The 15,188-nt window shown below is 41.6% G+C and overlaps 1 protein-coding gene across 1 annotated transcript in view; it reads left to right on the top strand.

The window, feature by feature from the left end:
* The window catches only part of LOC140714547 (low-density lipoprotein receptor-related protein 1-like), a 1,940,354-nt gene that overhangs the window by 1,006,118 nt on the left and 919,048 nt on the right, over window positions 1-15,188 (top strand). The window contains exon 10 of the mRNA XM_073025830.1: window positions 2,927-3,070. Coding sequence (XP_072881931.1) covers window positions 2,927-3,070 — 144 coding nt within the window. The remainder of the gene's footprint in view (window positions 1-2,926; window positions 3,071-15,188) is intronic.

Raw genomic sequence — 15,188 nt, 5'->3', positions numbered from 1 at the left:
TTAATTTGTGTGTGAAAAATTGGTGCAAGGGTCAGGGTTTCAGGTTTGTGAATCCTTGGGATCTCTTTCAGGGATGGATTATTGAGGACCAACAACTTTGCAGCAGATTTGCAAGAGTTGTTGGGAAGGATTTAAAATAGTTTGGCAGGAGAACAGGAACCAGAGTAATGGGTCAGTTAGTGTAGAGATCGATGTATCATGTAAGACATGGTTCCCAAAGTGGGTTTTATCACCCCACCTGAGGCATTTTGGAGCTTCTAAGGGGGCAGTGGGGAATCACCCAGTAGTTAGGGGGACAGCTGAGGGATTACAAGCTTAATTTGAGAACTGAATTATTTATTATAAGCATGTGATCTTCGGTGCCTTATAAATAATTACAATGATCATGTAATCACCTCATCTCTTGCTATCCCAGCATTCTCTTAGACTTTGTTCAAAGCACATAACAATTGTTGAAAAGCAATGTATTTGTATTTGGCATATCATGAGAAATCTGGACTGAAGAGATTGTTCTTCCTGGGCATTATTGCTGTTCACTACTGCATTACGCTGTTAGCTAGTACAAATCCCGTACATTCCCATTCTCTAACCATGCAGAAACACAGTTCCTGTGCATTTCGGTATGGCATTCAATCAGCTAAAGTTCAGAATCTGCCCTTTTGAATGGTCTTGCCTATGTTTCTCTGGTCCACAGCCCAACCAACATATCACTGCCCCATTTTATGTACCTTCAAGCAGAGTGTTGGTTTTGGCCTGAGCTATTATGATGTCATAACTTACCCCTTTATTGGTCACAGTGCTTGAGGTTGGACTTTCTAAAATGTTGAGGGTGGACTTACTAATTGACCATGGTTGCTAATCCATAGTAAAAATGGCAGAAGCAGGCCAAACAAAAAAGTGTAGACAGTATAGTATATAGTGTCTAAAATATGGATTTATAACAGCACCAAGCAATCAACAGAAGCCAATGTGTGTTGTGTGAAAAAGTTCTCTCAAATGACTAATGAAACCATCTAGGCTCCTTGAACTTTTACGAAGGATGCACTCTGATAAAGCAAACAAGAAATTGGCTTATCAGAAAACAAAAAAAAAACACTTCAAAACATGTTTACCAGCACTTCACAACAAAACAGTAATGGTCTGTGTGCCTCATACAACATTTCATTGCTCATTGCTAAATCTGGAATGCCCTATACAATTGGAGAAGAACTGATTCTTCCAGGAGTAAGAGGTTTTGAGTCTAAGTCACCAGACCATATAATCAAAGCAGTTCCTCTCAATGACAACTCTGTTCAAAGACAAATAGATGAATGTCTGAGGATGTGGAAGACATATTTTGCAACATACTTAGAACAACAGAATTTGCTCTGCAGTTAGATGAGTCAACTTTACTTAGCAAAGAATCTTTGCTTCTTGATTATGTTCACTTCATAAAATATGAAAGCATAGTTTAAGAATTGTTATTTGTTAGGAAAGGCGAAACAGATATGAAGTGGGAGTCATTATTTCAGGAAGTTGAGCAATCTTTCAATGAGAAGAACATTCTGCTCACCAATGCCCTTGCTTATGCAACAGATAGAACACCACTGTGGAGTTACTACTTTCTTGAAAAAAAGCTATACCTAACGCATTTACCATTCACTGTGTAATCTCCAGATAACATCTTGTCATAAAACAACCTAAGTGATCGGCTGCACAAATCATTCAATACTGTTATCACAGCAGTAAATTAAATGACGTCCAATGCTCTCAATTCTCAACTACTTTGAGAGCTTTGAATTGAGAATGATGAACAGCTTGAATCCTTCAGGTTGCATTAGATGGCTCTCAAAAAGAAAGTGCCTGAGATGCTTTCATGCACTTTTTGAAACTGTGATAAAATTCTTCAAGGACTCAAATGCTTTATTCAGTAATCAGGCATGACATTGGTTATTTAACAGAATTATTCACAATGTTCAATTAAATCAATCTTCAATTGCATGGAAAATTATATCTTATTAAAGTCAAATCAGTCATTTCCACATTTCTGTCCAAGTTATCTGCATCTAGGTGTACCATATAGGCTGTTGTGACCTTTTCCAGTTTCCAAGTGCCTCCAAGTTGGAAGATAAAGTAAGAATGCCAGATGATGGCCTTTAAGTTGACTGTGCCCACCTGGGTTAAGTGCATAAAGAAAAGTAAGAGAGAATTCAGAATATTTTCCCAATCCAAATTCCAGATTGGGCAATAAATCCATTCCTGAACACTTACAATGAAGAATTAACGGACGGATGGAGGAAGAACTGATCTCACTTTAAAATGAATTTGAGTCAAAGCCAAGGTTCAAAAAATCATAAAGACTGTTGGGTTGCAGAAATAAATCTCTGAATGCTATCCTGCACTGTGGAATAAGGTCAAGATGGTCTTTATTATCTTTCCAACATCCTATTTAGTGAAGTGTGGTGTCAGTGCAGTTCTCCAATTTATTTCAAAACAACAAAACAGACTGCAAATTACTGAACCTGGGGATCTGAGACTCCTATGGCTACTATTCCCTGAAACTCCTTTTACAATAAAATTGTTAATTAACCCTTTCTCACTGCACAATACTAAACATAAATATAGACATTTGCCCAGCTCATTTACTTTACCTTTGTCTGTCCTTAACGTTGAATATCCTTGAACATACAACTCTGGATTTGGTCACCCTGGAGCCATATTTGCTACTAAATCATTTTCTTCTGTTAGTGGTATGAATTTATCCACCTTTTTAGAAATGTGTGCATTTCAGCAGTGCCTTAAATTTTAGTAATCATCATTATATGAAGGAAACGTTGGTTATAGTTTATATTTAAGCGTATAGTGCAAAGGATTATTACCATTCCATCTTAAGCCATTGATTTTTTAACTGCCCATTAAAAGAAACATCTCTCATTGATTTTCTCAGTTAGAAGTCATGCTTGTGAGCTGGATCTGCACGGCAAACCTGGAGGATGCTCTGATATCTGCCTGCTCAGCAGCAGCCACAAAGCAAAAACGTGTCGATGCAGGACTGGCTACAGCTTAGGAAACGATGGGAAATCATGCAAAAGTAAGTCATGACACTGTATGGCTATAAAGCTTAAACTCATTCCGCTAAAAATCTTCGCATTTCAGTAAAATATCACACCTGTTAATTTTGTTAAATTAATACATTGCACACAGTAATGAACAGTAGACAGACAAACAATTCAAACTCTCAATTGTCCTTAATGACAAACTTACATAACTTTTGTGCTGTACTTGTGTTGCTAGACTGCAAGTGTAGTTTTACATAAGTTCACTTTAGACTAGGAGCATCATGGGAATACAGAATATCTATTTATCGTGACAATTGACAACCAGTTTCATTCTAAAGCATGGATCATATTTAAAAAATCTACAGTTTAACACATAGGTTCTTTAAGGGCTTACCGCCTTGAAGGAGCTCTTTCACTTTACTCTATGTCAGTACAGATATGGAATAATACTACTTTCACATGAAAATGAACATGTTCTAATCAACAGGTGAACATAATAAAATTTAGAAACTTTTACAATTATGAACAGTGAGTCTTACAAATAGAATCTGGAATTCTAACATACTATGATTGCTACATTCTAAGGCAGTGGTTCCCAACTTGTGGTCAACAAACCCCTCAGTTACTGGTGGGGGTTCATGGCATAAAAGTGGTTGAGAACCCCTGTTCTAATTTAAAAATAGTAAATTCCTGATGATTTAATCCTTGCTACACATGACAAAATATTGCAGTACAATTAATGCATAGATAAAAATCTTCCATGACAATTGCGGTTCTGTTTACAAATGCTCTAGCTAGAATGGCATTTTTGCTTGCCCTATTAAGGTCACATTTTCTAGGACCTATAGACTACTCCTACTTCTTTCATCATTTTCCTGCTATTCAAGATTTCAACCTAAACTGATTCTACATTATTATCCAGTGCCCCCACATCTCTCTGAAACCTTTGGCCTGTTGCTTTGGAACAGTGTATAATCTTGAATATCAAACTCCCATTTCTTGTCTTCCTGCAAAGACAACTCCTTAATGACAATTGGATCATACTCACCTATTGCTGTCTATGTTGTAACTTGTATTTCATTGCAATGTTATACATATTCAAATAAAAACCTTTAAGCTTCATTTTTGTTTTGATAATTCAGAGATTTAAACTTTAAACAAGAGAAGTGTTTTATTTTGCTATACCTGTTTGGACCCTAGTTCAAGAATTAATCCGTAATTTAAGAGCAAAATTTTTGCACACCACTACCTCCAATGATGAATTCTCTGTCCGAATTTTCAGTCATGTGTTAAGGGTGAAATTATATAAACAGTTTATTCTCTGTTACAATTGCACTGGTATAAATATTGAATTATTAATGTAATAAATAGGAAATAATCCTGGAAGCACACACGAGCTGCAGGAGGAGCTTAGCATGCCAGGCAGCATCAATGGAAAAGAGTACAGTCAACATTTCAGGCCGAGACCCTTCAGCATTCCCGTTGAAGGGTCTTGGCCAGAAGCATCTTCTCTGAAGATGGTGCCTGGCCTGCTGAGTTCCTCCAGCAGTTTGTGGATGTTGCTTGGATTCCTGGCATCTGCAGATTTTCTCTTGTGTGTGAGGAAATAATCCTGGTAGGATTTTACTAAAACCATAGCTGTATGATCAATAATAAGCTGTTCATTTCCTATTACAAGACATCTATATATCCAACTGAGACAATATCAGTGTTATTGATGATTAACTGAACTCAGATGAAAAACAAATCTCATTTCTTCAAAACATCACAATGCTGCCTGCCACTGGTCAAGCTGAGCACTTTAAAGTATGAATATGACAAGTTAATACTCAACATTATCTAAACCAGAGTAAATTAGTCCAAGAAAGAAAGAAAATAAACCTTTGGTATTGTCAAGTTGTTCACCACTGGGATAAAAATAAGACCATAAGATAAGACAAAACTTTATTTACCCAAAGGAAATTATTGTTGCAAGGTTGCTCAGTCAGAAATACATACTTCAAAATAGAAAATGTAAGCATTGAAGTATGAAAAAAAGTACAAAAAGTGCACTAAAAAGTAATATTAAAGAATACTGATATGCAACGAAACCATATACTTGTATACTTGAGGAGGAGGAGTTGTAGAGTCTTATAGCCACAGGGAGAAAGGATCTCCTGTCGTGTTCAGTGGTGCACCTCAGTGGAATCAGCCTGTTACTAAAGGTGCTCCTCGGTTTGTCCAGTATGTCATGGAGGGGATGAAAGGGATTGTCCATAATGCTCCGTAGCTTCTGGAGCGTCCTCCTCTCAGACACAACCACCAGTGAATCCAGTTCCACCCCCAGAACTGAACCAGCCTTCCTGACGAGCTTATCGATCTTCTTTGCGTCAGCTGCGCTCACCCTGCTGCCCCAGCAGACTACAGCATAAAATCAAATGCTGGCCACCACTGAGTCACTGCAGACATTGAATGACTGGAACCTCCTGAGGAAATACAGTCGGCTCTGTCTCTTCTTGTACAGAGCTCCTGTATTTTTACAGTTTATTGTCCAGGTGACTTCCCAGGTATGTGTGGGCCCAGACAATTTCTACATCTGTTCCCTTGATGGAGATAACCATAAGATATAGGAACAGAATTAGACCATTCGGCCCATGGACTCTGCACCACCATATCGTCATGGCTGATCCATTTCCCTCTCAACCTCGTTCTCCTGCCTTCTCCCATAACCTTTCACACCCTGACTAATCAAGAACCTATCAACCTCTGCCTTAACTACACCTAATGATCTGGCCTCCACAGCCACCTGTGGCACCAAATTCCATAGATTCACCATCCACCCTCCAGCTGAAGAAATAATTTCTTATCTCCATTCTATATGGATGTCCCTCTATTCTGAGGATGTGCCCTTTGGTCCTAGGCACCACTCCCCTGCGTTAGAAAACATCCTCTCCACATCCACTCTATCTGGGCCTTTCAACATTCAATAGGTCTCACTGAGATCGCCCCCCTCCCCCACCTCATTCTTCTAAATTCCAGTGAGTAAATGTCCATACCATCAATTGGTCATCATACGATAAGCTTTTCATTCCTGGACTCTCTCTTGTGAACATCCTCTGAAACCTCAGTGTCAGCACATCCCTTTTTAAATAAGGAGCCCAAAACTGCACACAGTACTCCAAGTGAGGCCTCACAAATGCCTTAGAAAGCCTCACTATTACATCCTTGCTTTTATATTCTTGTCCTCTTAAAATGAATGCTAACATTGCATTTGATTTTCACACCACAAACTCAACCTGCAAGTAAACCTTTAGGGAATCCTGAATGAGGATTCTTGCACCTCAGGTTTTTGAATTTGTACCCCATTTTGGAAACAGTCTATACTTTTATTCCTTCTACCGAAGTGCATGACCACACACTTCCCAACACCGTATTCCATCTGCCACTTCGCCCTTTCTCCTAATCTGACTAAATCCCTCTTAAAACTCCCTGCTTCCTCAAAACTACTTTCTCCTCCAGCAGTCTTCATATTGTCTACAAACATTGTAACAAAGCCATCAATTCCATCATCCAAATCGTTGACATAGAATATAAAAAGAAGCAGACCCAACACTGACTCCTCGGTACACCATTATCACCAGCAGCAAATCAGAAAAAGCTCCCTTTATTCCTATTCTTTGCCTTCTGCCAATCAACAATGCTCTATCCATGCTGGTATATTTCTTGTAATATTATGTGCGCTTATCTTGTTAACCATCCTCGTGTGCACAACATCCATTTATTCTCTTTCGTCCATTCTGCTTATTATTTCCTCGAAGAATTCCAACAGATCTGTCTTCTTTGGCATGTACGGTATCTATTCTGCACCTTCCAAATTGTTTCCTGAAACTCCAGCCATTGCTGCACTGGCATCATCCCTGCTAATGTCCCTTCCAATCAACTTTGGCCGGCTCCTCTCTCATGCCCCTGTAATTCCCTTTACTCCACTGTAATATTGACTTTAGCTTCTCCCTCTCAATTTGCAGAGAGAGTTCTATTATATTATGATCACTGCTTCACCAAGGCTCCTTTACCTTAAGCTCTCTAATCAAATACAGTTTATTACACAACACAATCCAAAATAGCTGATACCCTAGTGGACTCAACCACAAACTGTTCTATGAAAGCCAAGTTATAGGCATTCTACAAATGAGATCCAACCCCAACCTAATTTTCTCAATTTACCTGCATATTGAAGTCCCCCATGACTAGAGTGACATAGCCCTTCTGACATAACTTTTCTATTGCTGGTTGTAATTTGTAGCCCACATCCTGGCTACTGTTTGGAAGCCCATATACAACTCTCTACAGGGTCTTTTTTGAACAGGGTCTGTAGAGTCTGAACTCTACCCACAAGGATTCCAAATCTTCTGATCCTATGTCTGTGATGGAATTCCTTGATGAGGATGGTTTGGACCCAAATGCTGGAGTATCCAAAGCAAGGATCGCGACATGGTATCAAACTGGATTGAGAACTGAGCATAAAACAAATGCTAGACAACCTCACCAGTAAGATTACAATTGAACACCAAACCTCAGATCAGGTTCTGTTTGAATACTTATCTCTTGGCAACCAAAACATGATTGCTAATTAGTGGGACTGACCTGAACCCTTAATAGGGCTGCACCAGCTATCTATACTCCAGAGAGTTAGAGCATCTAAATCCCAGAATCTGGCACAGTTGTGAGCATCCTGTAACAGGACCTCCCTCTTATGGCTGAGTCCTGATGGCACTGGCTGCTAAGAGAGATGGTGATGGTACTCATGGATGTGAGACGGATCCAAGACGTCTCTTCCAGCACCTCTCCTCAAGTCCAAATCCTTCCCAGTCCACAAGGTATTGCCAAATACCCTGAACAATATGTGAGTCCCAAAGTCTTCTCACCTGTTCCCCATCGATAAACTTGGGTGGCGGTGAGGTTGATGGTGGTGGGGCAAAGGGGCTGGTGCAGACAGGTTTTAATTGAGAGATGTAGAAGGTGAGATTGATCTTTAGGGTCTTTGGGAGCTGCATTGTGTGAGCCACTGACTTTACTTACCCCCAGCATTTTGAAGGGTCCAATTAACCTGGGTGCCAACTTTCTAGACTTCACCCAGAGAAGCAAATCTGAGTGGACAGCCAGACCTGTTGTCCAGGTTGCAAAGCATGTCCTCATCTTCTCCTTTGTTCTGCCTTGGTTTCCGCCTTCTGGATAGAGGCCAGCAAAATCTCTTGCCCCACTCCATTTCTGCTTGCTGCGTTGGATGAGATCTATGGCCACAGAGACGCCAAAGAGATGCAGAGGATAACCAAACTGGCACTCAAGCAGTGATATCTTGTGTGCCAAATGCGTAAGGTCTTCTGGGCAACATCTTCCCACATCAAATAGTCACCCCCACCACTCATCTTGTCTTTCTGAGGCCAGACATCTTAAGGTATGCTCTAAATCTTGGTGGGTCCGCCTCATATGGTTATTGGACTGCAGGTAAAACCCAAAGGAAAGACTTGATGTTGCCACAATCAGCTTATAGAATGCCCTCCAGAAATGTGATGTGAATTGTGGACCATGATCCGAGACAATGTCCACTGGGAATCCATGGATCCTGAAGACCTGATCCAAGACAACTTTGCCCACCTACACCACAGTTAGTAGCTTCTCCAAGGCAATGAGATTGCAGGCTTTCAAAAACTGATTGACAATTATCAAGATGGAAATCTTCCCCTTGGATGGCAGAAGACCCATCACAGATTCCACAGAGACATCTTTTCATGGTCTTTCCAGAACAGGTAGTGGATAGAGGAGCCCTTGAGGTGGAGAACAGGGCTCCTTGTTCTGGGCGCATACCTTGCATGCCTGCATGTAGTGCCAAATCTCATACTGGGCCACCAATACCTTCTCTTCATAAACTCAAGGGTCCTGATAATCCCTGGGTGAGCGGTCATTCTTGATGAATGTCTCCTTTGGAGTACCTGGGACCAGACAGAACTTGGGACAAATAGCCAACGCAGGGGACCATTACTAGGAACCTCCTCTTGCGCTTCAGCCTTGTGAACAAAACCATCGGTTCCCCAATGAATTGGTGGTACCACCTTCGCTTGGGGAAAAATGGTGCTAGGCTGTTCCTCTCATTCCGGTTCATCAAACTGGTGGGATAGGGTATCTGGCTTCTGGTTCTTTGACTCCAGTCAATTGGTCAGGATGAAATTAAAACAGTTTAAGAAGAAGACCAGCTGGTCTGCCTGGAATTCAACCTCTTGGCCTCCTGAATACAAGCCAGGTTCTTGTGGTCAGTCCAGATGACAAAAGAGTTCTTGCCCCCTCTAGCCAGTGACGCCATTTCTTCAAAGCTGACTTAACCGCAAGAAATTCCCAATTCCTGATGTCATAGTTCCTCTCTGCCGGGGATAACCACCTGGAGAAGAATGCACACAGGTGCAGTTTACCAGCCAAAAGTGATCACTGAGACAACACTGCACCTATTCCGATGTCTGAGGTATCCACCTCCACAATGAAGGGAAGGTCCGTGTTAGGAGAAACCAAGGTAAAGTGAATTGTTGTTTAAGCTCTGCAAAAGCAGCTTCTGCTTCAGTTATCCAGACAAAAGGATATCATCCGAGAAGACAAAAGGCATACTTGTTGTGGAAGAAAATCTAAAGCATTATTACTGATTAGGGAGCCATTTCTGCCATGACAGCAGTACTGTCTGTTCTCGGTAAATTGTCAACTACCTAACTGTACCTAGCTACAAGTAACTGACTCCCATGCTTGCTTGTACTTTAAGAAGGATGTGGGAACTTGTTTTTCCCTGAACTCATTGTTCCGTAATCTGCCCTAATATGGCAGGCAGAGTAACTTTTAAGCTGATTAGTGCTTCGGGTTAGCACCTAGAACATGTTGTGAAACTTCTCTATTTGTATAAGACAGCTCTTTTTGTCACGTTTATTTTGACTATAAATATGAGGGTAATTTTTTGTTGAGCAGAGTCTCAGAAATCTGCTTTAGGTGTCTGGGCTCTCCATGATATCATGTTAATAAACTCTTAAAATGAAGTTTGAAGTCACTCTGGTGTTCTTAGTGTTTCCACAACACTTGTGCAGAGTATCCCAGAGCACGTTGTTTATAAAGGCCTGAAAAAATGCCAGGATTTTTGCAAGGCCGAAGGACATAACCAGGTACCCTGTCATCACCTTCCCTTTTACAGACCAGATTGTATGCATTCCATACGTCTAGCTTAGTGAATACTCTTGACCGTTGGAGAATCTCAAAGACAGTATTCATGAGTGGAAAGAGGCAATGATTCTTGATGTTATGCGGTTTAATCCTCTGTATTCAATACATCACCAGATGGGGTCAGGGGGAGGGGTGGCACCACAATGGATTGAGGCTGGGCTTGTGCTAGCTGTCTTCGGTTTCATAATGTAGTTCCTCTTACGCTTTGCCAGACGATTGTCAAGGCAGATGGACTGGTCGACGAGGGCCTCCAAGTCCTTTGCTGGCTCTCCCAAGGTGAGGGCATCCTTTAGTACATCCCGGACTCTATGGCAATTTAGAATGGCCAAGGCATCCCTGTTCCAAGCACTCTCTTGCGCTAAAGTTTGGAACTCAGTAGCATAATCAGATGCTGACCGACCTCCCTGATGCAGTTTCTTGGGAACGTCCAAGGCTCTATTTGCACCAGAAAGATGATAAAACACATTTCTCATGGTGGCCATGAATTCCTTCAAATCCACGCCGATCTCTGACCTTCGTTCCCAATGCCCGGTACCCAGGTGAGAGCTCTTATGGTCAGGAGAGAGATCGTCAAAGCCACTTTTCTGCACTCCAAAGGAAACCAGGGCAGCTGGAGTTCAAACACCATTGAGCATTGAATGAGGAAGCCTTGGCAAGAACCCAGGTCTCCATCACATCTCTTCGGGGTCGGAAGATGTACTGGCTCCACAGAACAACTCTGGCATATCCTTGCGATTGCTGGTATACAGCAGCCTGGAGGTCTTGTATCTCCAGGTTCTGTCTGGAAATTCTCTCACTGCGGCTGGCGACAGCAGCCGAGAGACTCTGGTGGCCTCTGGATCCATGCTGGCACAATCGCACTGGGACGAGCGTCCATGGAGAGGATGGCTTGGGCCCAAATGCTGGAGTATCTGAAGCGAGGATCGAGACACAGTTTCAATCTGGATCAGGAACTGAGCACAAAACAAACGATAGACGATATCACTAGTAGACTTACTAGGTGCTCTTTACGTACTCAATTCTTGGCACCCACAACATGGTTGCCAGTTAGCGGACTGACCTGAACCCTTAAAGGGGCCGCACAAGCTGTCCATAGCCCAAAGAGTTAGAGCATCTAAATCCTGGTAACTGCTATGGTTGGGAGTGCCTCGTAAAAATGTAATCTCTTTCTAAGCATTTGATTTCATTTTTTGACCAATACAGCCACGTCACTTCTCTGCCTACTCGCCAGTCCTTTCAGTACAACGCGTATCCTTGGATACTAAGCTCCCAGCTATAATCGTCTTCCTGCCACAACTCAGTGATGCTCAGAACGTCATACCTGGCAATCTCTAACTGCACTGCAAGATCATCTGCCTTATTCCATAAACTGTGTGCATTCAAATATGATGCCTTTAGATCAGTATCCATCGCCTTTTTTTTCCAAAGTTGTCCCTTTACACTGCAACTCATCCCACTGCCTGAAGCTTTGCTTTATCATCTGCCTGTCCAAACTGACAGTCTCACTAGACATTTGCCTTGTTGTAAAGCAACAGCCCATCTTCATCCCTATCATTCTGTTTCTCATCTCACTGCCAAATTAGTTTAAATGCTCCAAAACATCTCTAGCAAATCTGCCTGCAAGGATATTGTCCCCTCTCAGGTGCCTATGTAATCCATCCCGTTTGGTCAGGTCAAACCTTCCCCAGAAGTGATCCCAATGATCCAGAAATATGAAACCCTGCCACCTGCACCAGGGTTTCATGAGCAAAATCATCCTATTCTTACCCTCACTGGCATGTGGCACAGGCAGAAATCCAGAGCTTGCTACTCTGGATATCCTGCTTTTCAGTTTTGTACCTAGCTCCCTAAATTCTCTCTCTAGGACCTCCTCTCTTTTTCTACCTATGTCATTGGTGCCAATATGTACCAAGACTTCTGGCTGCTCAACCTCCCCCCTTAGAATATTGTGGACCCAATCCAAGGTGTCACTGACCCTGGCACCTTCGAAACAACATACCATTCAGTTGTCTCCGATGCATTCACATAATTGTGTGGCTACTCCTCTACCTATGAAATTTCTTATCACTACTGCATTCCTTTCCTTCTAAGCCATAGTGCCAGACTCAGTGCCAGAGACCCAGTCGCAGCAACACCCCTCCCTCCATAGATCACCTCCCTCAACAGTATCTACTAAAATGGTATGTCTGTTATTGAGGGGAACAGCCACAGGGGTACCCTATGCTGGCTATCCATTTCCCTTCCTTCTCCTCACAGTCACCTACTTTCCTGCCTCCTGCTGCCCACGGGTGACTGCCTCCCAATAGTTCCTATCTATCACTTCTGTTGTCTCCCATATAAGCCAAAGGTCATTGAGCTGCAGCTCGGTGCACCTGGTGCAGATATGGCTGTCTGGGAGGCTGGAGGTCTCCCACATTTCCCACATCTCAAAGAGCACAACACGGTACCTGAAGCCCTTCTCACTGCATTAGCGATGCACTAATGGAAAAAGAATGAAGAAAGACCAAGAAGAAGAAACTCACTGGAAACTTATCTCACCCAAGCCTGGTCTCACCAAAACTTCATGAGCCAACGCTTCCCCATTCTAACCCTGGTTCACTCACACAATAGCTGCTCCATTTGTCCCTGCCTTATTTTGATTTGTATTTGCTAACGAATTGTGACAGTATTGCCAAAAAAAGCTAAAATTCCATGCAAGTTCCCTTTGTTAAAGTTCTCAGACCCAGACCTGCTTGAGGTCTCCATTGCCAATTCGACTGCGATTGCACCACCGAGAAAAGCCCATGAAATGACCCAAAATGTACTACCTAATATTTCTATAGCCTTTCAGACTCATCCAACGTTGTCCATCCTTCTTTGCACTATGAGTAGTATTGCAAGAATAAAACATTAATTTAGGCTTCTGTTACGTACCCCGTAACTGGGTGTCAGACCAGCAAAGATAGAAGTATTCGTTGGGGTCTGGTGGTACCAAAACTAAAGGTGTTTATTAGTAAACTACACAATACAGTATCAAAAATGCAAATATACATATAAAACAAGTTAGCAATAATAAACCTAAAAGTGTAGGAATAATAATAATCAATAATAAACAAGCTCCATCGATGTCTAGGGGTAAATGAATTGTCATAGAAAAGTATAAAGTTCAGTTCAGTTCATGCGTGCTGAGGTAGGTATGGTTGTTGTGTTGTAATCGTTGGAGAGAGAGAGAGAGAGAGAGAGAGAGAAATGTAACAGCTGCAGCAGGCAAACCTTCTATTGCTTACTTATTCCGTTGTATCGTTGTGGTCATTCAGTTATGACCCCTCTGTTCTTCAGCTAGACCATTCTTCTGTGGTGGACTCCTCACTCTGGCATGAGTGGACACACACACAAGTCCCCACCGGCCCTGCTGTAACGCTGTGAGCTTTACTGACTGATCTCCTGGTTCGCTCTCTGAAGCTCCCACCTTTCTGTGGGTTCACAACACTCAGTCAGTGTCCACTGGTGTGTCTGAAGGGTGTCTCTCCAGACCTGTCTTTTATCCCTACTAACGGGGTCTCAGCTATCCATCAACTCTGAATGACTGTGTCTATCAAATCAGGCCACTCCTGCTGTCTCCTGAGGAATGTTAGCGAGCAAAGTAAAGTCCTTGTAGTGAAAGGTAAATAATCCAGGAAGAGTCAAAATACAATAGATCAACAGTCTCTCTCTCCCTCTTATCTGTAGCAGATGTTCTTGCCTGTGTTTCATCTCTCTCTCTCATGAGCAGCATAGCAACAGTAATAGTTCGTGGTTCTCGGGGGGGGGGGAGGGAATGGTTAACTCTGCACCCCATTTTCCATCAGGTCTGTTCATCACTCATAACACCCCCATCCTTCTGGGAATTTTCACCAGGGTGAAAATTAATTAATAAAGCACACTACTGAATTACAGAGTTTAACAAAATACAGAAGTGGTCTTAACTACAAAAAAATATATAGATACACTTGCAAATTAACATCTGGATAAACAATCAGCAATTACATTATAACTCCCCTTTACATGTTGTATTTTAATATCAAATTCCTGTAACAACAGACTCCAACTTAATAACCTCTTATTTTAATTCTTCATGTTAACCAAAAATACCAAGGGATTGTGTTCTTAGCTTAGATGTATATTACAAAGTGTGAACCAATACATGTGTGATTATAATGTAGTACATTCCAGAAGTTTGTGCAAATACTAATCTCTATTTTACTTTTAAACTTAACATTCAATCTTCCATGATGTTGTCTTTATTATTCACATGCTTTGTCAAACAAAAAGTCAAATTCCCGCAAAACCAGATCCTGTTATTCAAAGTGGCATTTGGTCAACCCTTGCCTCTTTTCCACTTAACTCTCACATGGTTAGCTTGCTCACCAGTGTGGAATAGGCCTTCACAGACTCCTTTCACAGGAGCTATCTTATCACTAATGTTTTCCAAACTAAGCCCATTTACTGAACTTCCACACCACTCATTAATTTTAAGCAGGTCATTAATTTTATCTTCAGAATCTTTAATTCTATTAGTTTCTTGTTTAACATCTGCAGGTGATCCCTCTTGGTCAAAACAACACTTCAAGTTCTGTCTCTCCAAATCACATCCTTGAACAACATCACCAAGTTGTTTATCCCTAAATTCCAAAACAAACTGTAATTGACTCACAGGCACCTTGTTAACAAGCCATTGTTCCTTCGGCATGGTTACTACTTCTAAAACCAATCCAGACTTTAAATTTTCTTTATTCAAAAGTCTAGTAACAATACTTTTCCCTTTTCCTTCAATAATATTGATCTCACCAACTTTCATCTCATCACTAACTTTTAACACAAGTGAATGAGAATTCTCACTTTCTACCGGTGCCAGGGTTAACCCTTTCTCCACTGAACCAAGTCCATCTGACCCAAAAGGAC

The sequence above is a fragment of the Hemitrygon akajei genome, chromosome 2, assembly GCF_048418815.1.
Source record: "Hemitrygon akajei chromosome 2, sHemAka1.3, whole genome shotgun sequence".
Classification (NCBI taxonomy): domain Eukaryota; kingdom Metazoa; phylum Chordata; class Chondrichthyes; order Myliobatiformes; family Dasyatidae; genus Hemitrygon; species Hemitrygon akajei.
The sequence above is the reverse complement of the archived record's forward strand: the minus strand, read 5'-3'. Positions and strand labels throughout refer to the sequence as shown.